We start from the raw sequence: 23,103 nt of genomic DNA, 5'->3' as shown, positions 1-23,103 counted from the left end.
GACTGACACGGTCTGCCTACGGTGCTGTCAGGAAGCAGGGGAATGGATAAATTGACTTCCTAAATCCCCCTCCAGTCTGAACCCACATCTTCCTTGCCCCCACCCCAAAACCCCGCCCTCATCTTTGGGACCAGCAAGGACAGGGCAGGCAGGCCGCCCGGCTCCAGTAATTGAAAGGAGCAGATGAGAGGAGAATGTGTGTCCTCCCCCACCTCTCCTGCCCCATGGGGGCTGCCGAGAAATGAAAACTAATCAAATTACACCCGACGGCCTCCCTGCCCGTGCACAGGAGCCGGCCTGGGCCAGGGGCAGGCTGGCCACGTGGGGTGGGGGCCGTTGGGGGAGAGGGAAGGGGAATCACATCTAATCCACTGTAAACGTCTTGATGTGCAGCAACAGCTTAGAGGGGGGCTCAGGTTTCTGTGGCGTTGGCTATATTTATCTCTGGTTCCATGCCAGCAGGGAGGGTTTAAATGGCACCCAGCAGTTGGCGTGAGGGGCTGCAGGAGCTTGGGGGCTGGTGGCAGGAACAAGTCTTTTCCGACCCCATGGAGCTATATGAGACATCCCCATACTTCTACCAGGAGCCCCGCTTCTATGACGGGGAAAACTACCTGCCGGTCCACCTCCAGGGCTTCGAGACACCAGGCTACGAGCGGACTGAGCTCGGCCTGAGCCCCGAGGCCCAAGGGCCCCTAGAAGACAAGGGGCTAGGGACCCCGGAGCACTGCCCAGGCCAGTGCCTGCCATGGGCGTGCAAGGTGTGTAAGAGGAAGTCGGTGTCGGTGGACCGGCGGCGAGCGGCCACGCTGAGGGAGAAACGCAGGCTCAAGAAGGTGAACGAGGCCTTCGAGGCCCTGAAGAGGAGCACCTTGCTCAACCCCAACCAGCGGCTGCCCAAGGTGGAAATCCTGCGCAGCGCCATCCAGTACATCGAGCGCCTGCAGGCCCTGCTCAGCTCCCTCAACCAGGAAGAGCGCGACCTCCGCTACCGAGGCGGGGGTGGGCCCCAGCCAGGGGTAAGTGGCCACCCCGCCCACCGGTCCTGGGGGAACAGGGTCAGACGGAGGCCCCGGGCAGCCTCCAGACAGCGTGGGGTGGGGATGGCGGTTGGTGCAGGTGCCAGGCCCAGGCCTTCGGGCGGGGGCAGGGCGGGGAGAGGCGCTGCAGGACCCCTTCTTTTGTCAGAGCTGGTCTGTCCAGCTGACCTTCTGTGTCCTCATGTACTTGTCAGACAAGTTAAAGGCAGTGGGGAGAAGGTACCGATGTGAGGGGTGGGGCACAGGCTGTCGGAGGGCTCCAGAAACAGGTCCACAGCCACCCTGCGTGGGGGTGAGGGCTAATCCGAGTGCCTAGACGCAGGACCTAGAAGGCAAGGCCAAGGTACACCAGAGAAGACTGCTTTGTCCCCCACCCCAGCCCTACCCTGCGAGTGGCTGAGCAGACAGAAAACCTACTCAGTCTCAGGCTTGTGCAGAAATGGCCTCGGTTGGGCCAAACACACTGTCTTTATGCTGAGAGGAATGAACATCAGGGACCCCTTTAAGCTAAGTGACCTCTGAGGGGGAAATCACCACCCAGGATCAAGGCCACGGAAGGTCTGGAAGCAGGAGCTGGGTAGGAGAGGGTGAAAGGAGCTGGTGGTGAAGACTCTGGCGTGGAGGTGTGGCCTGGGCTGGAGGACCATGGCCCTTAGCCCATCCTCCAGCTCCACCACAGGCACTTCTACCCATTTGGGATTGGGCAGAGGAAGCCCTCTAAGAATGGCCGTGCCCTGACCTTGGGCCTTTACCCTATCTTGCAGGTGTCCAGTGAATGCAGCTCCCACAGCGCCTCCTGCAGTCCAGAGTGGGGCAGCGCACTGGAGTTTGGCCCCACCCCTGGGGGTAAGTCGGCCTGGGTCCTGGTAGCCTTGGCTCAACTCCCTCGGCCCCTCCCTAGGCCCAGTTCTCCCCTCTTACCAGATTTCCTGCTCCAGCCCTCTTCCCTTGGCCTCTCCAAGGACTTGCAGAACCCAGTGCCCCAAAAGATGGGCTAAAAAGGAGTGGTCTAGGCCTCCTATAGTTTCCCAGCTAGTGCCTGGTGACTGACCTTCTCTGCAGAGAGGAGACTGTCCCTGCCTCAGGGGTCCCTGGGAATTGCTGAGTCAGTGCTGCATAGCTGGGCCCAGCAAAGGGCAGCTCCAGTCTCCAATGATACACCATCTGGGCTCCACCTCAGAACTGCTGTTTCCAAATCCTAACCCTACTAGGGGAGCTCAGGGAGCAGACAAACACACTCACAGCAATTGGGAAAGGCATGGCCTGGGAAGGAGAGCTCCCGAGTTCTGCTCACACATCTGTCCTGGAGAAACGTGACACGCCCAAAGGGGCCCATCCTCCACTCTAGGCTCAAGACCCCCTTGAACCCCTGTGTCACACCCTCCCCACCTTCTTGCAGACCACCTCCTTGCTGCTGACCCCGCGGACACCCACAGTCTGCACTCACTCACCTCCATCGCCGACAGCATCACAGTGGAGGATGTCTCCGTGGCCTTCCCAGATGAAACCATGCCCAATTGAGATTGTCTGCCAGGCCAGGCTTGGGAGCCCCCCAAGCTGGTCACAGTTGCCTCCACTTCTACAGCAGGGACCTCTACTAAGCCAGGCTGTTCTGAAGCCAGGAAGCCAGCCTGGGACTGCCACATGCCAGGCTCTCCTCCTCCTCCTTTATACAAGGTTAACTCACCAGCCAGCGGGGACCTGAATTCCCTCACTTAGCTGACTCCTTAGAGCAGAGGGCATCCGTTTCCAGGGAGATAAAGCAGGGGACCAGAGCGCCCCCTCACGTATGCCCCCTAGGGCAAGGGGCAAACTCAGGAGCTTCCCTCTTATCATAATGCAGACTCCAACTCCCATTCCCCCAAAGAAGTATTTTAAGACACAAAGATAGTGTCCTGGCCTGGACGGGCTGTGCACATCTCCTGTTTTTGTCTCTTCCTGATGCCAGTGGCTGGGCTGGGCCTGCCCTGAACCGAGGGAGAAGAGGAGGCACAGCCTCTGTCCAAGGGTCCAAGCTTTTGCAGTGAATATTGGGAACCTTCCAGTGGTTTTATGTTTTGTTTTGTTTTGTTTCGTGTGTTGTTTGTAAAGCTGCCATCTGACCAAGGTCTCCTGTGCTCAAGTGGCCAGGGACAGGCAGGGAAGGGAGGGAGGGTGGTTTTGGGGGGTGATTTCTTTTGTTAACTAAACATTGTGTGGTTTTGCCATTGTTTTGTACCTTTTTTTTTTTTTTTTGCTAACTTATTTGGATTTCCTTTTTTAAAAAATGAATAAAGACTGGTTGCTAGAAGAGTGTCAATGATGCAGAGGGAGGGGGATGACTGGGCACGCCTGCCCCCTTCCTACTTGGTGACCCAGACACACCGTAAGGGCAGGGCTTCCAAGGGTTGGAGTGACAGAAGCACTGGAGAGATGCCAACACTCTAGAAGCTCTGGAGGCACCACCCTGCTGATGGGCACTGGGGGCTGAGGACCCCTCCTCTTTCTACCATTGTAAAGGAAGCTGGGTCTGGTCCAGAGGCTGGGGGGAAGACTGGACTTCACAGAGTTCCTCGCGGGACACTCTGCTGAGCAGTTGGATGCACTTAAAGTCATAGACATTGTTCCCAGTCTACTGCCTGCCAGTGTACAGCCCAATAGGTCTATTCGGTTTCAATCAGTTGAGCATGCTCATATGCCCAGTGCTCAGCCCACAGCCAGGTGGCAGCGCTGGAGAGTTGAAATTTGTGGATTTCACCTCCCTAATCCTGCCTCTCCTCTGGTGCTACACGACATCCTGTAGCCAGGCATGGTTAAATTAGGAGTATGGATGTCAGATACTAGACACGCCATAGCAGACTGACTAGCTGGCCCCTTTACACTTCTCCATCCCCGCCAGGATGAAGGAGATTCTGGTCCCCGCCAACCATTCAGAGAATGAAGGCAACCAGGGGAAGGGGCAGGGGCTCGAAAGGTCAAAGGAAAAGAAGTTGGGATGGGGGAGGTCTCTTCATTGGAGGTGCTGTTTTTTTCTGTTTGTCTTTTTCAAACACTGGCTTTCTGAAGGAATAAGTTATGTGGGGGATAGAGATCAAAGATTTTGGATACATTAGGATTAACTACAGAGCTAGGTGCTACAACTTCAAGGGATCATGAACTTCTACAAACACTACTAATTCCAAAAGCTTCTGGCTAAGTTTGTCAGATTTATTGCAAATGACGAGTTTCAGAAACATGACAGAAGTCTTGGGATTCAGAGCACGACACAGCATAGTCCCATTCGATTCCTTAGGGCCCTCTGACAACTGCTTTAACAACTGACATACCCCAGATTTATCCGTCAGCCTCCAGTGACCATTCTGCTCTTGTTCTGGGCTCTGCTGGCCGCTTCCCCCTCCTCCGCCCTCCTGACCTTGATTTTGAAGAGTGATGTCAATACCCGGGACCCAGAGTCTCCCCAGAAACTACCTAAGAAAGAGTAAGAAGCAAGCCTCAGAGCAGCCTCACAGAACCCGGGTCAGGGTGCAGAAGGGAGGGTCTCCCCCAGGACCCACTTACCCCAAACAACAAGTCGGAGCTGGGCGTTTTGGGGACTCTGAACCCCCTCCACCCCCCCAGCCCCAAATCACCAACTAGCCTCATCAGCCCTCATTTGTGGGACTTTCTTCTTCTTAAGTCGCTTCCATGATGCTTAACTTTCTCTGACTCGCTGACCTTGGGGATGGGGGAGGGCAGCAGCCTGGCCCCAAGGCTTTGGCTCTAGAATCTACATTCACTCCCTTATTAACCAACCAAATATGGAAATAGACATTCAAAAGGGATCTTCTCCCCTCGGGCTCATTTCCTTTGCCTCTGACACTTCCCAAATTTAGGGTGGCTACAATCCTGCCACTCCCTTGCCCTCCTCTTGGAAGGGTGGCAGTGGAGGGCAGCTCGAAAACAGCACTCAACTCTACCAAACAGCTCATAACCTCTGCGACTGCAGAACATATATATATATATTCAGGTTATACTTCTTAAGTTATCATGTCACTTGGAAACTGAGCTTCATTTTGATACTCTGAAAAGAATGAACAGTCCTTAGCAATGGCTATCAGAATCAATAGTTCCCTGCCATTATCGAGTACAGCCACTGTCTACTTACTTTTTTCATAGTCCTTAACCATCCTTCCACCCACTCCGCCATCCCCCACCTCCCGAGAAACAATCTGCTGGAATTCCAGAAGTGTGAATGGCAAACTTTGCCAAGTAAGAGCTCAGCCCCGCTCATTACTTTCAAGGAATAAACAACTGTCATCAGAGAACAGGGACTCTCTTAAATCGACAGATGCTTAGACTTCACAAGAGATTTACAGATAGGACTCCAATTAATGAATAATAAATTGTAGTTCTTTAGGGAAATTAGTTTAAATTTGGTCTTCAGTGGAAGCACCTACACTTGATTTATTAATCAAACTGGGTTAATCACATGTTGCTTAATAATGGACTTTCATTCACTAGAATGAAAAGATAAACATCACTTGAAATTTACATACCAATTGTTATGTTATGTAATTGTTATGTGAATTGTAATTTCTTAGAGTGTTTAGCTAATTAGTATGAATTACAGGTTTCAAGTACGATTTGTTGCACTCCAATTAGCATTCTTAGGTATTTAACTTCTTAGAGGAATTCGGCAGAATGGAAAACCATTTTAAATGCCACAGGTGAGAGGCTGGTTGGATCAACCTGAGGTGGGCAATGGAGGATGGAGGGTAAGGAAAGAAGAATTCTCTCAGCTCAGGTATCTGCATCACAGATAAAACACCATCCCCAGTATGCCACATCCCTCGGACTTTCAATTCTTGGCTTCAGGGCTCCAGGAGAGGAAAGAGAAGCCTAAGGGGGAAACTGGGCTCAGGGACAAAGGTTTGGAAAGCTCTGTCCGGGTTGAGGCTTAAGTCTTGGCTACAGAAGCCCAGGCCTGGGTGGGAACTGCCACCCCATAGCAATCATGGCTGTGCCTCATGCCTGTCCTCCCTCAGTCACAGGCAACCACCCAGCATCCAGATACCCTGCCTCTCACTTTGCTTGGGATATTCCTAGAGAAGACAAAGAAAAGGGTTTCAGGAAAGAAAGTTAGATTCCTTTTTTCCTGTTTATAAATGCAGACAGATCATGATGTTGGGGTCTCATTTTAAGTTCACTATTTCCAAAATCAAGCTCACATTTCCACCTAAGCCCATTCCTCTCTCATTTCCCATCCCAGGGAATGGCAACAGTAGGAAATCTTAGTGCTCCTGGACTCTGGCTGGTCACAGGATTTATCATTTCTATCTGCGATTATGGAAGGTATGTGAGTAAAGCCCTCAGAGACTTGCAGGTACTTGGCCAACCCTTTATCTCATATTTGACTGACCTCCCTGGGCTATGTCCAGGTTGCCTCAACTTGTTTCCATCCTGTCACCTGTGCCCCTGGGCACTGTCACCCTTGTTCCATTGGTGTTGGCAGCACTGTTAAGCCTTGGAGAGGATATAAGCATGTATGGTTCATTATGCTGCCTTCAGGAAGTTTACCATCTAAGTGAGTGGAAGGAACATGGCCCCGTGAAGGTTCACAGGAGCCAAGTACCACAGGATTGATACAGACAGAAGAGTTGGGAAAAGGGGATGGGGTGGCTGGGGAAAGCGTAGCTGAGGGGCAGGGGCATGCACTCACTTAAATGAGGCAAATAACATGTTCTGAACAGTCTGGGCCAGGAGTTTTAACATATACATCATAGTTAAGGACACAGCACCAGAGTCAGGAAAACCTCAGTTTGAGAGCCAGCTATGTGATCCTTAGCCTTACAATTTCCTGCCTTGTAAAATGGTAATAATACTTACACCACAGGTTTGTTGTGAAGATTAAATTAGCTTACATATATACATATCATATATATGAGCTATATATATATAGTACTCAATAATTTTTAGGAAGGATTAATAGTAATCCTTAGAACAACCATCTGCAAAACAGTCAGTTTCCTTACTGATACCTACATGCAGGGATACAGAGATCAATGAGAATGACTTAGAGAAGCTTCCTTGAAGCCCATTGTGGGAAATAGACAACAAAATCACTATTCCTACACAGTATTTGTGGTGTAAACAGAGTGCTGGGAAGCAAAGGGTTGCTGTTATCTAATTCTTCTAGGGAGGAGATACTGACAATGTCTCCCAAGTGAGGCACACAGTAGGTCTTGAAGGTTCACAGCTGCAAAGGCAAAGAAAGAAGCAGCCCTGCTCTCTTCTGGTGATGGGTCTGGCTGACCCACAAACACCACTTCTGAGTTAGGCAGACCTGAGAGTGATGGGAAGCAGGCACAGGCTGCACACGAAGGAGCGGACTTCCAATCCAGAGGTGCTGCTGCAAGTTTGAGCGGAGTGGAGTGACATGACCAGAGCAGGTTCAGGAGCAATAACTCTGGGAGCAGCATGAAAAGGTCCAAGTAGAGGAAGCATGACCAGGTAAGTAAGGGTGAAGAGGAGGAAATAAATTAAGCCCAGCAGTCAGAGCTCCTCACTTTTTTATCTTTTCCTTTACTCTGTTGGCACAAGCAACCCAAACACTAACCTCTCTATCAATTCTGTGGTTAGACAAGTAAACAGAAGGTTTTTCACTTACAAGTTTTAAAACTGATACTTACTTCCCAGACTACAGCAGCTCTCAGGACTGTGGAAGAAGCTGCATATTGTCAGGCAAGCCCAAAGTTAAAAAAAACACTGGAGGCTATTTGTAGGTTGTCGTAAAACTGGGTCGTTTATTGACACGTACACACCCACACTCATACCCACACACACCCACACACCCTTTCCTGATGCACTGAGCCAGTACAGTACTGAGAAGGGACCTGACAAGAGAGAGGAGGCTGGTGAGGCAGGCTCGGGTCACTGGTGACTCTCCAAATAAAAAATATATTGACTATGAGACAAGGGCTACACCAAGACGACAGCCTTCCATCAGTGTATGCACAGATTCCTCCTGCTCATCTCCTCCCCGCAATATTCCCAAGATGCTTTGAATGGATCTGTATCCCTCTATCTGTTACCTTATGACTGGGCCAACCAAGATAGAATTAAGCTGTAGAGGAAAGACTGAGGCCAAATCTCCCAGAGCTGGCCTACTGAGAGCCCCCTGAAGGAGACAGATGGCTTTGGGGGCCCCAAGTCCACCCACCTTAGGAACCTGGGGTTTCTCTATAACCTTAGTATTTATTACCCAAGGATGGGGGATTTTTCTCGACATTCAACTCATTTTTTGCTCCATCACACCTCCTGCTCCATTCCCAGTGGCCTGACAGAGAGGGCAGGAACAATGGGAGAAGCCAAGGGCAAGTGGTTGCCTTGTCCAACCCTAGAGGACAGCCTACCCAGCCACACCAGTGGTGAGCCTCTTCTCTCCCAAAAACTAGCCCTGGTACTGCCCCAGGCTCTATCACTCCCTCTGGACAGGGTGCTCTGACCCATTAGCCCACCTGCCAGCCTAATCTCTGCTCAGAACCCAAGTCAGTCAGGTTGCAAACCAGGTGCTCCAGCCGCAGGATAGCACTGAACTGGTCCCACTTCAAGAAACATGCTCTGGAAGCTTTCTCTTTCCTCTCACTTGGATGAAGCCCTGGGTTCCATCAACCCACCTGGAACTTGAGTCCCAAACACCTTCAGGCACCTTAGCAGGAAGAGGAAGTGGGTGAGAAAAAGGAATTTATTGGGAATTATTATTATGAAACCAGGCCTTATATCCCTCAGCCATGGTTTCCACCATGCTGCTGGGAAAGACGGTGGAAGCTGGGGTCTTAAGAATTTCTGGAGGAGGCAGTCCCTGCACACCCAAAGGGCCTTGGGTGATTTTGGGGACAAGCAGGAGAGTGACTACCTTCACCAACATTGGATTTACTGGACCTGGGACACGTCTCACTGAAGTGAAAGCATTATTTTCTTCCCAGGAGGTCAGGGGAAGGAAGCCTCAGACTTTCTTTTCCCTAGGCTAGATTTTAGAGTCATTGTATGTTCAATACATCATCAAGTTTATTCTTATGGGGCTGAGATTCCTTAAGAAGTGGGGCAGACAGGGCAGCAAGGAAAAAGATGCTAGGAGCAGAGTTGGTAGTACATGGTTGTTAGATCTGTTCCGCCCAGATCCTAGATCCAGACCAGCTCTCCCTGTTCCCAGCCCAGCAGCAGCTCCACCCTGTGACTGGAGGAGGGGGCATTTCCACTGCTCTTGGGGCTTATTGCTACTTGAGACCACTGGCTCTCCCTCTGGTGGGCTTGCCTACACATCACACTGGACAGGGTGCTGAGAGTTTCCCCAACCTCATCCTTGGCCCAAAGCTCTGACGCCCATTTCTCTCTGATTCTTCCCAAACTCACATTTGGGATTCAGCTTGAGCCAGGGCCTGGAATCTCCACCTGAGTGTCCTTGCTCCCAGCCTCACCTTCCTGAGGGAGAATGTGGCCTTTTGCAGCCCCTCCCAACCCCCAAGGAGGTACTAGAGGCCAGAGCTGCAGTGGTGGTGACAGGCTGGGGGAGCAGGGCTGGGAGTCCCAAAGCCAGATATCAGAACAACTGATATAGTCAAGGACCCCAGAATAGCCCAAGCAGGGCAGAGTCTGATGTGCCCGTTTCTTGGAAGAACCATCCCCAGCCCTTAGCAACAGGTCCTGGTCCTTGGTGGAGGTCGCAGTCCAGAACAGGCTAGGTTCAGGAGAAGGTGTGTGGAGTTGCACCCACCCACCCCGCTGCCCTCCTCCTCCCCCAGAGCCCCAAGCACAGACACCTGGATGCCTCCATGATACGAGGAGCCCCCAGGTGCGTCCAGGAAAGACTTAGAAAGGACACAGGGTGGACTAGTGGTAGTGGGATGTCGAGGAAGCGGACGAGAATATTCTGAGATCCAGGGCAACTGGAAAGTCACAGATGAGACTAGGCGCCGTGGGAGGAAGGGGAACGAGCAGGAAAGGTCAGGCCGGCAGAGCCTGTGAAGCCCCGAAGGAGGGAGCCGGCCCCGGAAGCCGGGCCTAGTCCCGGAAGGCGGAGAGCATGTGTCCGTAGAGATAGTGGGAGTGAGCTGAGGAAGAGAGAGAGAGAGGCAGAAGGCTGTGAGTTGAAAGTCAGCTCCTGGGAGAACGGGCTTGCCAGGTAACTCGGGCGGGCTTCCAAGCGCACAGCGCCCAAGGCCAGATGAAGCAGGAAGGGGCAGGCGGGGAATGCGCACGAGCCGGGCCGGAGCGGCAGGGCCCGGCGGGCAGCCAGCCAGGCGTGCGCGGAGGCCGGGACGGCGGGACCGTGGAGCGCGGCAGAGGCCGTGTGCGGACGGATGGCCCCGCGTCCCAGGGCCCGGCCCACTTACCCCGAGCCACGGGCACACCCCCGTCATACCCGGGGCGGGCGGCTGGGGGTGTCAGCAGGAGTAGGTCCGAACCGTGGAGGTCTCCGGTCTCTGCGCCCCCGCCGTCCCGGCTGGGCGCAGTCGGCAGCGCAGGAGAACACACAGAGCGGGGGTTAGTGCGCGCACACGCTCGCCCGCGGGAGGCCCGGCCCGGCCGGCGGACGCGACCCGCCGCCCCTCGACAGCCGTGAGTGCAGCATCAGCCCGTGCGGGCCGCCAACAGCCCCGGCCTCGCGTTAGCGCCCGCGGCCAGGCTCCTGCCCCGCCCCACTCCAGCTCGGCCCCCGGACACCAGGGCGGGACCCGGGCCTGGGCCAGCCGGCCTGTCACTCACCTTCAGGCATGATCTTCTTTGGCGGGGCCGGTGGAGGCTGCAAGGGCCCCAAGGTGGACACGCGGAAGCCTGCGGGGAGGGTCTCGCCCGCGGCGCTGAGCATACCGCCGCTGTGGTGGTCCCGTGGCCGAAAGCGTTTCCTCCAGGAGGGTGCGCGGCGGAACACCTTGTCGTCCCCCTGCACCGTGGGGACAGGCAGAGGCCCAAGGGGCATGTTGGAATTGTCACCCCCCACTTCTTGCCTGGAGTGGGGGAGGGCAGCGGTGGCTGGTTCTAGGAGTACTAGTCCCATCTCTTGGGAAAGAAGGGAGCAAGATCAACTGCCCTTTCTGGTCCTCAGTTTTTCCATCTGTAGAATGAAAGGGCTGAACTGCATGATTCCTAGGCGCCTTTGCAACACTGAAATTCTCTGTCTCTAGGTTGGGTGGGTGGGGGGGTCCCCTTTGGTCTAATTTGTCATCTTCCTGTTGAACTCGTTTCCCTGACCTACCCTGAACTTCACAAACAGGGTTTGGGATATCCATTGACCTCTCTCCTCAACCTTCTCCACCTCACCCCATGGGAAGTGGTCACCAGCCAGCCCCGGGGAACACCCACCTGCCCTTCTGGGGCATTAGTATGACTGCAACACCTGTACACTGGAAGAGTAGTCAGGAGTTAGAAGACCTGTGTTCCAATCCAGACCCTGCCATTTTACTAGCTGTGTGACTCTGGGCAAGTCAAGTGATCTCTCTGAGCTTCAGTTTCCTCATCTGTAAAATGTACTACCCATTTCTCAGGCTGTCTGTCCCTGATGGTATCAGGTGACAGCACCCAGTGGCAGAGATGGGTCAGCAGATGACCAATCAGAGACAGACTCCTCCCACGACATGGTCAGCGGCCCCCTGCCATCTGCCCCCTCACTGACGCCAGCCACTTCTCCAAAATAACTCTCTCTGCCAAAGGGTACCCAGGGCCACAACCTACCAGGGTTCCTTCTGCACAGACCTCACCCCACCCCAACCTTCAGTGCTCACATCCATCCTGCTTTGTGGCATCCAGCCTATGTCTAACTTCCCTCTACTCATGTTCTCAAAACTGGTGCAGACACAGAGGTGCCAGCAGGAGCAGGGGGCATTAACCCCCCTGTCAGAGCCTCAACAACTCCTCCAGCCATAACCCTTAGTGTTTGTTACTTATACCCTGAGTAGGCAAATGCTCCTAGCACTCCTTAGTGCAAGGGTACCTCTCTATTACAGCATGCAACCTAGTAGATTTTTACATATACTTAAGTGAACATTTCATATCCTCCCTCTCTGGCTCTCTTCTTCCCCTTCTCTCTTAAATTCTATAATCTATGGGGCAGAGACCATGATCTTTTTTTTGTTCTAACTAATGTACTGCTAATCCCTGAGTAGTGCCTGGACACAGCATAGGCATTCAATGTTTGTTAAATGAATGGATGGCAGCTGGCTCCCTTTGCAGAAGTCCCATCCCTTCCCTCATCATTTCTGTTCTCCCATGACCCTGCCCTTCACCCATCTCTGAGCCCTTTCCTTTACTCACTCTCTCCATTTCCACCTTCAACCAACTCTAAGGCCTTGTTTCCGTCTTCTTCCCCTTTTTCCTGCTCCCTCATTTCCCTTGAGTCCCGCCCTCCATGTAGAGGGAGAATTGGATGCAGCCCTTCAGAGCCTTGATGTGAGAGGGAAAACTGAGAACCAGGACTGGCAGAGGGAATCGGTGCCAGAGACAGCTCAAGGTTGCTAGCGATGAAGGTGAAAATGGCCGGGCTGGAAGCAGTCTCCGTGGTGCTCCCCCTCCGTCACGACCCCCCCCCCCCCCCCCTTATTCCCAGGACCTGGTCTTCTTTACTTTCCCTACAAAAACCAGTCCTTTTCCAGCCCACACATAGAAACCCCACCATGCTGCCTGATGGCATCGCCTACTCAGTAACTACACCCCAGTGTCCGAAGCCTGACAGGCCAGCTAGCTCAATGGGCTTCTAGGAGGCACAGGATACAGAAGAAAGAACACAGGAATCAGATACACATTTACCCCAGTCCTGGCCTGCCACACATTACCTCTGATGCAGCAGGTAAAAAGTGAGCTGTCACCACTGTGCCACGATGCCCGGCCCATGCCTGGGACAGAGTAGGCATTCAAAGAATATATATTTTTAAATGATTGATTGTAGAAATAAATAGCTTTCTAAATTAGAAGGCACCATGCTGATATATATGGAGGTCATTTTTTCCAGGCAGCAACCAAGAAAGCTAACATCCTAACATCCTAGGGGTGTGAGGAACGAGTGGACGGGGCCAACATCACAGAGGGGGTTGGGAAAATTAAGGTCGCATCTCTGGGAGTGGGGACAGCTGGGGTCTGGCAGCTTATCTCCTTGAATAGAAAAATGTTGCCATATAACACATTCCAGACTTCAAGGTACCTCTCTGAAGAAAACGCCCCTCCATAAATTCTGTCTGTTCTTCAGCATGCCCTATCTCCTGAAAAGGGGCAGTCATTCTACAAAGGTAGATTTCAGGCCTGTTAAACTCAACCAAGGTTCAAACCGAACAGCAGGAAATACTAATGGTGTCATAAAGGGAGACCCAGAAGTCTAAACAGAGGTGATGGCGGCATGGGGGTGGGGAGGCAGGGAGCAGTAGAGACAGGGGAGCTGCACAGAAAATGGGGGTTAGACACAATGATCTGCCTGAAGATGAAGCAGCTAAAAATAAACAGGATCTGGGCTCTTTTTTAACTCGCTTGGGGCCAAGACAGTTAAGGCAGTCCTGACAGCTGATGGTTAAGTAGAGGAGGAAGGAAAGAGGCAGGAGCTGAGGAGGGGGCTATGTCCTCAGGAAACAAGAAGTGAGTTTAGGCAGATGTCTCTTAGGGGAGGATTCTGGCTCAGGATGTCAGGGACTGCCCGGACACAGTCCAGCCTCAACTTGAGGGTAAGGCCTGACCAAATCAAGGGAAGGGGCTCTGTTTCTTCAGTGACCTCAGGGGCTGAGAGAGGAAAGCTTTAAGCTGATGTGAAAAGAGAAGCAAGAGTGAAAGGAGAGAGGAGCCTGGGATGATAAAAGCCTGAGCCATGTGTTTAGGTGTATCAGACTGCAGTGAGGAATAAGATAGAAAAGCTGTAACAACTCCTAAGCACAGCATCTCCCTCCAAACACCCCACTTGTTGGAGACTGGTTTGTGATCTTAATGAGCAGCCTGGAGATGTGCTTTGCTGGTAGCACTGACAAGAGGGGTCTGAGAGATGGATAAAGGGTATGATCCTAAAGGTATGGCCTTTGGGAGAAACCTCCTAGCTGACGTGGTCAGGAGGGAGGAGGGTGGGGCATAGAATTGGGAGATACTGGAAGTATAACAGATGGGAGATTTCAGCTTTTATACAAGGAAATTCTTTTGTAGAGATTTCTCTACAGCTTATTGCTACCCAAAAATAAGTCCTGCTAGGCCCTGGATCCCGTGATATGATCATCTCTATCCACTCTAGCTCTCCTTCCTTAGGCCACCCAGCCCAGGGAGAACAGAGCTCATGAACCTCAATTCATCCATGACCAAATCCCCGAGGCTCCTGACGCAGGGCCGGGTACTCACGCCATCCAGCTGCCGGTCAGTGCCCAAGGCCAACAGGTTGTTGAACTCTCTCTCCATCACCTGACGCGCCTGCAGGCCACAGGGGGAGAGAGGGAGAAGTGGCAAGAGCATAGTTTATGACTTCTGTGCTAGCTTTCATTTGTTTCCTTGGGGTCCAAGGGCAGGCATGGGAGGTTTCAGTGCATTTAGCCCATCAGGGAGAAGAATCTGGGACCTCCACACACCTTCCTGATTTTTGCCCATTCAGTCAAACCTTAGTGTCCTCTTATAAGTGAAACTGTAGACTTTAGAGTTCTTTCATATAGAGAAAATTAGCAGAACATAATTTTATTTAAAAGTAGGATCACAGAACATATGGATAGGCAGGCTTCACCTACTACTGGGGAAAAAAAACACATTTTTGTCTATAAGGCAAAAATCACTTCTTCTGGAAGGGTAAATAAGCATACAGACTATGGGTAGCCAGGATCCACTTATTTAGGCTAAATAAGTATATTTAATAAGGTATTATACAAAATTTAAATTAGGAAGACTGCTCAGTCATGGATATTAGTTGGTCTGGGGCTGAGTGGTACCTGGAGAAAACCTACCAGGAGGGTAACTCACTAGGAGTTTTGGGAAATGCCAGAAACAAGAAAGTTTCCAAAAACTGCCATTAGTTATTTTAATCATCTTTAATGAAGGATTCCATTCTGGGTCAGATACCACTTCCCCCCAATAGCTAACATAAATGAACAGGCCAGGCCAGAAAGGTAAGACAAGTTAGAAAGCAATAAAGTTGAGTTTCTGCTACTATTTACAGATGAATGGCTAGCCACAAAAACTGATTGAATTTAGAGATAGGAAACAAAAGTCAGAAAAACAAGCCCATTTGTGGGTGGAAAATATTAACCACAAAGTTTCAGAAGGATAACCTTTGTTAGTACTGGGAACACATACCATTTTTATAAATGGTCAGGATAGGGGAGCACGTAAATTTTCAAGTATGCAGATAGCACTGCTCCCCTAGGTAGGGAAAGGTGAAAACACAACAGGGTATAAACTTCAGAAACATCTGGCAAAGCTGTGTGAGTGGGCAGGAAAGCAGCAGATGAGGTTCAAGTTAGGCCAGTGGAGAGAAATTGCATTTTGGGGGAAATCCAAACTCTCCTTAGAGAACTAGGGGATCTGTGCTATGGGTTTTAACCATTTGGGGGGAGGGGGGTCACAGCAGAAAGTCCACAAGGTTAGGCCATCACCCTAGCATCAAAAGACAACGCACCCTTATCCTCCCACAAGCCAGAACGTGTCTGCTCCTAAAATAGCAATTTGGTGGCTGAATTTCAAAAAAGACCTGACAGCTGCAAACAGTCCGGACAAGGGCAGCTAAAATGATCAGGGAATAGAGGAAAGTATATAAGGAAAGGCTAAAAGGACGTTTCCATCTGGTGAGACAAAGGCTTGGGCACAGAGGCAACACAATCAATGTTTATGAAATCACAGTGTGAGAACCTGTCAAGTACAAACCTCCTTACTGAGCCTAGAATATGAGGACTAGGCAGTTTCCCTCCCACAGAAAAGCCTGACAGGGGCAAATTTAGGATAAATAAAATCAGGAAGTACTTTACACAACAGGTAGTACATTTCTAGAATCCATTACCCACAGGAAGTTAGAAAGGGCAAAAATATAAATAGGTTAAAGGGAACTTTGATGTATTCTTGGATTACAGCTCCATAATAAGTATGAACTGTAATCTAGGAGATGTCTAATCTTTTGAGCTGTTGATGGAGAGACAAAGCCCTGGCGTGGAGATGCTCTGGGCTCTGTGATTGGGTATATTTAGCTTCTTAAGCTTAGGGGCCAGGACCAGATCCCCAGAGTAGGAGCCACTTATAAGAGCTCTCTGGTTCCCTCAGGCTCAAGGCTAGTTCTCCTCTAAGAAAAGTCAGGTTGGAGAAGCAGGCTGAGGAAAAGGTGCCACAGAGTCTTGGCTGCGAAGATGGGGTTGGGAGGAGTTGGGGGTACCCACAGCAGTGTGGGGTTAACCAAGGAAGGGCACGCCATGCTCCAGGCCTGAGCTAGGTGTGCTCTGTGTATTAAGGGAGCATGTTCCTTATGGCAGTTATCATGCACAGGGACCCATGGTGGGGGTGGGGGTGGGGTTTGAAGATATTGTGATCCCCTCTGGGACAGGCCCCAGGTAAGCCCTGCCCCCACCACTCGGGACCCACCACTCCTTAAGCCTGTGTGTGTAAGACCAAGAGAACAAGACACAGAGAGAGAATGACTTACTAATGGCTCAGTTACAAGGTTGCCCACCTGGGTGTTCTGCGTGGGAATCTGGAGGACCAGAGCCAGTGTGTTATGGTCGAAGTTCTCATCCAAGGCTAGCAAGGCACCGTGCACGCCACTCTCCTGCAGGTTTCCCGCGTAGTCCCGAAGCCCAATAGACTGGACCCAATGAACCACCTGGTCATTGGTCCAGACCAGCACATCTGGAAGGTTGGGGGAGAAAAGGGGCAGAAGAAGACAGCTGATTAGACCAAGGGGCCTCTAGGGACAGAGATGTGTAGAGCTCCCGAGCCCCAGAGCCCCAGTCCACCCTGCTGTCTGGTTCCCATTCCTCTACCTACTTTCCACATCTTCTGTCCTCCCAGGCGCCTGAGCCCCAGAAGAACCAGCCCCACTTCACCCCACCTCTGCCAGCCTGCAAGACTCAGGGTCAGGCCATCAGGCTTACAGCTTTCTTCCAAGACCTTAGTGGGCTGCCTCCCTGCTTCCAGTCTGGAATGCCCGTCACCTTATTCTTTCTGTCCTTCTGGGCTCTTTTAAAGCTTTCCTCTTTCCCGTCCAACCCCACCCAGATCACCAGGTTCCATAAATGCCTTCTCACACCAGTCTCTAGTGCTGTCCCAGGGGATTCATTGCATTAGTCTTGTTGGTGGCCATTGTCTGGTGTGTGAGCAGAACAGGAGGGGCATTACAGCTGGTGGGGCAGGAGCTGCTTGTACTCCATCAGATGGAGCATCCTTTGGGCATGGACTGTATCCCCATCATCAGACTGAGAGCTCTGATACAGACTGTAGGTTATATCTTCCCTCTCAGATCTAGTATTCCCTGAGGCACAGAATGCCTCCTCCTGCTCAGCCCAAGGCCAGCCCCGGCTGCCCCAAGGCTGTCCCCACACTTTTCCAGGGAGGCCCTGCCCAAGCCTGACAAGCTTACCCTTGATCTCATGCTGGCTCTCCTCTCGCCTCTTCTCCAGCTCCTTCCGGTCATAATTCAATCTCTTCAGGCACATGATACCATACTGAAGACTGGTGCTGCAGGTACAGAGAGAGTATCCATGAGCCGGAGCTTCAGTGTGGCCACATTCCAGCCACACCTATCCGACAAGCACCAGCCATGGCACATTTGGACCTACTGTCTCCAGCACAAAGAGCACCTGCGCTGCTCAGGCTCCTCCCTTCCAGGGCTTGCATTCATCCTTCCGACTCTCTGCCTACCCTATGTCCTCCCTCTCCACCAGGAAGTGGTCCTGAGTGATGGAAGGAAATGGTCTTTGGATGAAACCAACATGTCCCTCTCTCTCCAAGCACTGTGCCCAGCACTAGCTCGGCAATGATCCCTACCTCCTACAAGTCAAAGAAAAAGCAAAAACAATATGATGCACCTTTGTCTCCCCATTTCACTCGGAGTCCTTACAATAGCCCACAAAGTGCTACACGATCTGTCCTTACCTCTTTGAACTCCCCTCTGAGTACCTCCCTCCCGTTCTCTGCTGCAGCCACACAGACGCAAGCAGGGGGGTCTTTGCACTAGTTGTTTACTGCATGGCTCACTCCCTTATCTCCTTTAAGTATCTGCTCAAATGTCTCCTCAATCTGAGTCAAATGTCACCATGTCCATCAGATTTAAAACTGCAACATCACCATCAACACCCCCAGTGCCACATTCCCACCCCCCCCACTCTGATCTGATTTTTAACCTATTAGCATAGTATATAATATATTTATTGTTCATTGTCTATCTCTCCCAGTTAGAACCTAAGTTCCCTGAAAGGCAAGAAACTGTTTTGTTCACTGATATACCTCAAGCCCAGAGAACAGTGTCTGGCACAGTATTAGCACTCCATAAATGCTTAATGAGTTAAATGATATAATCTATATAAAGGATTAAAAGTACTTAAACAGTACCAGACACCCGGTAAGGACTCAATAAATGACTAAGCCAGGCAGAGAACCATAGAATCTGTGAGTTAAAAGCGACTATGGAGGTCATTAGCCAAAGCTCCTGCCAAATGCAGGGGCAACCTCTGTAGCATCCTTCTGAGTGGTCACTGAGTCTGTGCTTGATCACCTCCCATGACAGGGAACTCACCACCTCCTGGGGCTCATTCCATCTTGGGACAGTTTGCATGGTAGCATTCCTCCTTAAATCAAACACTACTCAGTCTTTCAGCCTCCCTGGGCTTTTATCACATATAAAGTAGAGGAATAGAATAGAAAGTCCCATCCAACTCCAACTGTTTTTGACTCTATTATTGAGGTCACTGTTTTCTGAGATTAAATTTTGCAGATTGCCATCCTCCTTCTCTTACCTCAGCCCTGCCCATGGCGGCCCTCCTGCCTACAACAATCTCTCCCTTGTAGCTCAGAACTTCTACTTATAGGAACCCTTTTCTGGCTCCAGCCATGCATTGATTGCTGAAGCCACTAGTTTAAGCCTGAGTCCACTTTGAGGGGTATAAACACACACCCCTCATGGCTGGAAATGCCTTCTGTCAAATTTCAACCTTGAATTTCCAGTCCAGTTCCTAAAACCATTAAAGCTGCTTACACAGCACAGTAAAAATATAAAGTCCTTATAGTCAGATCAACCTGGTTTTGAACACCAGCTTGGCCACTTACTAGCTGACATTCAGCCTCTCTCAGCCTCAGTTTCTGCATATGTGAGATGGGGTCATACCTCTCTTGCAGGGATGCTGTGACAATTCAATGCAATGATGAATGGAAGGGCTTAGCCTAGCCCCTGGAACATCAGAGGCACTCAATAAGTGGTACCAATGTTAGGATGACGTTTCTGAAAATTGTGTGTGCTTGTCCCCTCTTAACAAAGCAGAAGCTCCTCAGGGAAACCTGCTTAATGGCATAAAATGTTCTAAGGAAAAGACCTCTGAGTTGGGTGTCAAGAGATAAGGGTTTAGCTCCAATCTCTAATCACCTAACCAAGTTACCTGGCAGAAGTCAATTAACCTCCATTGGACCTGATTTTCCATGTGTAAAGTGAGAATTTTTAAAAATCCCTTTTTTAGTCATAAAAATTATGTTTTAAAATAATTTTCAAAAACATAGCATGCTTACAATATGTTGAGTAAAAGCAGGTATGTACATAGTTGAGGTAAGAACATGAAAATGCTTTAGAGATTCTGAAGCACTGAAGGTTTGAGCTGATTCTGATTGCTGAATCTGGGTCCCACATGCGGGTGTAAGCCAGGATTCCCTCCTGGGACTGGGTAGAGGGAGCATGGGGAGGATTTCCAGAATGCTGAGTAGGGCTGGCTGACAGATCCTCCAGCAGCTCAGCACCTCCCAGCTAAGAGGGAACAGCCCTTAGAGTCCTGTAGCACTGAGAAGGAGACACATGCAGCTGGGCCTGGCAGCCTCCAAGCACAGACAGAAAGATTCCTTTTCAGCCCCAGTGGTGATGCTGGGGGGCGGGGGGTGGGGGGGAAGGAGGCTCAGACATGGGTGGGGCGGGGAGAAGAAGACCTCGCTTCCTTCACAACTCAGCCCTCAGCCTGGGGTCGGGGAGGCTGAGAGTTCCAGGACAGGGAGCTCTGCAGTGGGGGGGGTGGGGGGGGCACTGTCCTTGCAGTCAGGAGCCTTGGCTTCCACTGGCACTCCGCCCACATTCCTGGGTGACCCTGGGCTGTTACTGCTTCCTATGCCTATTCCTCATCCATAAAATGGGAGGCTAACTAGATCCCTTCCAGATTTAACTTTCCACGGTGCATGAGTCAGAGACTCGGGGGCATCCACAGAGCCCTCAAGAGAATCTTGAAACACCACAAACTGTCAGCCCCATCTCTTGTCCCATTAGTCACTCAAGGCAAAAGACTTGGCTCAAACAGCAGCCTGTGCTATCTGAAGCCAGATGTTAGGAACGTTAGGATGCTTAGGGAGAGGTACTCCTAAGGGTTTCAACCCTCAGACCCATGACCCCCACCCCAGCGTGCCCTCCAACTCAAAGCCCACTGGGCTGCACAGGTCATGTGAGTGAGTGAAGCAGGCTGGAGAGGGCTGGGAGGGCCTGGGGCTCCCTACCCGTCTGAAGAGGGCTGCTGTTATCCAGCTCCAGCTGGTTACTTCCCTGCTAGAATGTGTTGATAGAGTTTTCAACTTTCCAAGAAGCCAGAAATCCAGAATTCTGTGTGAAATCTCCTAGTATTTATCGGCAACTGAAGTCATCACTTTTAGAATACTGTGTGAGCCAAACAAAACACATCCTGTACCTGGCTGCCGGTTTGGGACTTCTGCTGCAGACACTTTAAACAAGATCTTCTCAGCAAAGAAGACAAAGAGAGGATTGGACGGCATCCTGTACAAAAAGATGTGGGGCTAACAACTGAGAGGCTCAGACATGGGATGCTGCCAGGGAAGGACTCAGAAAGATCTTTCCCTTCAACTTAGAAGGAATCAGATGCCTAAATTAGGCTCTGAGTTTAAACTGAGTCTTCTCAGGGTAAACGCAGAGTATTCAGCCAGCCCAACGACAAGTGATGAACTTCAGATCTCAGAAGAAAATTTCAAAAAAGGTAAAGCTAAAGAGAATGACTTCTGTTGTCTTAAGGGTTAGAGATGAGGGGACTAAATAGATCCTCAAATTGCAAGATGAAACAAGGATTTGGCAAGGGAGATTTTCTCAACAGGGAGAGAGAGCAGTGGCCACCCAGAAGCACCTCGATTCCTAGAGAGAGACCCCTGGCCCTGGGGGTCAGTGCTGGGGGACTCCCACATGGGAGCGGTGGCCCTGGGTCCTAGCTGCGCTCACCGATGGAAGCTGTCCACCATCTTCAGGTGGACGCGCAGGTCCTTCTTGGTGAGGTGGTCCAGCATGCGGGCGTCCACCAGGCACTCCATGAAGTAACTGCGGTACTGGGGGAGCCCCAGACTGGGAAGCCACTCATTCCCGATCCATTCGTGGTTCATGTCCCCATAGGCCAGGGTCTGGGGAGACAAGATGGGAGGGCTACGTCCGGGAGAAGACAGGGCCCTCAGGTTGTAGCTGGCATTTCTGGTTGGGAGAAACATTCATCCATCCTCCACCCATGAGGGAGGAAGGACAGTTCAAGAAAATTCCAGTTTATTTTCACTAAAGGGCTGGTAGTATTAGGAGGTGAGGATTTTAAATGGAACTTTTTCAGACCTCAAAATGATGACATGCCACTCATATATCAGTTATCTACACTAATGAACAGAAGCAACTATCCAGACAGCAGATAACATGAAATCCTTGCTGTCAAGTCTGGAATGTGTTTGTGGTGTTCAGACATGCCTGCTGAGCTGGGAGGACAGGCAGAGGGGCAAAAGGAAGCCAATCAGGCTCTGGGAGGAGCTGGCCTTCCAGTCCACAGGGAGTGAAGTGATGGCTAAAGACATAAAAATAAAGAATGGGGCCTGCCCCCAAAGCACCCCAGCACTCAGTTTTCCAAGGCCTGGTCATCTGCTCCAAGAATTTTCCAGGTCTTTTGTCTACTGCTTTTCCCACACACACCCTCTCTCTCCCTGATTCCAAGAGGCCTCAGGTCTCTGCTCGGCAAGGCCCTCCCTGACTGCCTTATCTCTAGAAAGCTTTGGTTTTACCAGCACCTCCATCACTCTCTTTCCTTACCCAACTTAAATTTTTTAGAATGAAATTTTTTCCCTTATCTTTTAAAATGAAATTATTGATACATATAAAAATATATGTAACTTGAAAGAGGCTATTATAAATCTCTTCAAAGAACTAAAGGAAACCATGTGTAAGGAAATGAAGGAAAGTATGAAAACACTGCCTCAATAAATACAGAGAATACCAATAAAGAGATAAAACATGCTACACATATAGCATGTGAGTTATTGAGCATAAATATGACACTGACATCGGGGGACCCACCATCCAAGTTAAGAATTGGCAAATTATCCACGCGATGCATCTACCTTTGTGCTCTTTTCCCATCCCTTCCCTGGCTGCCCCTCTAGAGATAACCATTATCCTGAGTTCTCTGTTTATCATTCCCTTGCTTTAAAAAAAAAAACGGTTTATTATTAATTTTGATTATTTCTTAGGTTTTTAATCAGATTCTATGAATCTTGTGGGGGCTTCCATTTATCAATTAAAATTATGTTTCTCAGGTTCAATCATTTCCTCTGCTGAATAGCTTTGTATTGTGTCAATCTATGATCACTGATGTATCCAGTCTCCGGTTGATGAGGTTTTCCCTATAAGTATGAGCAGTGTGCTCCATGCTTTATTTTCTTCATGGCATTTATCACTACTTGAAATGCTGTCCATGTATTTGTCTGTTTACTGTCTGTCTCCCTACTAGAATATAAGCTCTGTGAAGACTTTGCTTAGTTCTGCAACCGAAGAGCCTGGAAAGGCCTAATACCTAGTAGATGCTCAATAAACATTTTCTCACTAAATGAAGAGTGTCGGCTCAGCTCACCAAGGTGCCCCTGAGAGGCGCAGGGAGAAGGAGGAGTCATAGCATCTAATCCTCAT

General features: G+C 50.6%; 2 protein-coding genes across 5 annotated transcripts in view; one reads left to right on the top strand and one right to left on the bottom strand.

Moving 5' to 3' along the window:
* The first annotated feature begins 510 nt into the window (after nucleotides 1-510).
* Nucleotides 511-3,175, top strand: MYOG (myogenin). Its single transcript, XM_077155777.1, has 3 exons — nucleotides 511-1,019; nucleotides 1,805-1,886; nucleotides 2,440-3,175. Exons 1-3 carry the CDS (start codon nucleotides 549-551, stop codon nucleotides 2,559-2,561), a joined length of 675 nt encoding a protein of 224 aa, XP_077011892.1. The 5' UTR covers nucleotides 511-548; the 3' UTR covers nucleotides 2,562-3,175.
* A 4,542-nt stretch (nucleotides 3,176-7,717) lies between these two features.
* PPFIA4 (PPFI scaffold protein A4) overlaps nucleotides 7,718-23,103 on the bottom strand; it is a 49,489-nt gene continuing 34,103 nt past the window's right edge. For 3 of the 4 annotated variants that reach the window (XM_077157449.1, XM_077157452.1, XM_077157450.1), the window contains 6 exons: nucleotides 21,391-21,566; nucleotides 17,563-17,660; nucleotides 16,657-16,832; nucleotides 14,358-14,426; nucleotides 10,764-10,941; nucleotides 7,718-10,108 (listed from right to left, as the gene is read on the bottom strand). In XM_077157449.1, coding sequence (XP_077013564.1) covers nucleotides 10,059-10,108; nucleotides 10,764-10,941; nucleotides 14,358-14,426; nucleotides 16,657-16,832; nucleotides 17,563-17,660; nucleotides 21,391-21,566 — 747 coding nt within the window. In that variant the 3' untranslated portion in view covers nucleotides 7,718-10,058. The remainder of the gene's footprint in view (nucleotides 10,109-10,763; nucleotides 10,942-14,357; nucleotides 14,427-16,656; nucleotides 16,833-17,562; nucleotides 17,661-21,390; nucleotides 21,567-23,103) is intronic. The other variant, XM_077157451.1, reaches the window with a different exon arrangement.

This window comes from Tamandua tetradactyla, chromosome 4 (assembly GCF_023851605.1).
Source record: "Tamandua tetradactyla isolate mTamTet1 chromosome 4, mTamTet1.pri, whole genome shotgun sequence".
Classification (NCBI taxonomy): Eukaryota; Metazoa; Chordata; class Mammalia; order Pilosa; family Myrmecophagidae; genus Tamandua; species Tamandua tetradactyla.
The sequence above is the reverse complement of the archived record's forward strand: the minus strand, read 5'-3'. Positions and strand labels throughout refer to the sequence as shown.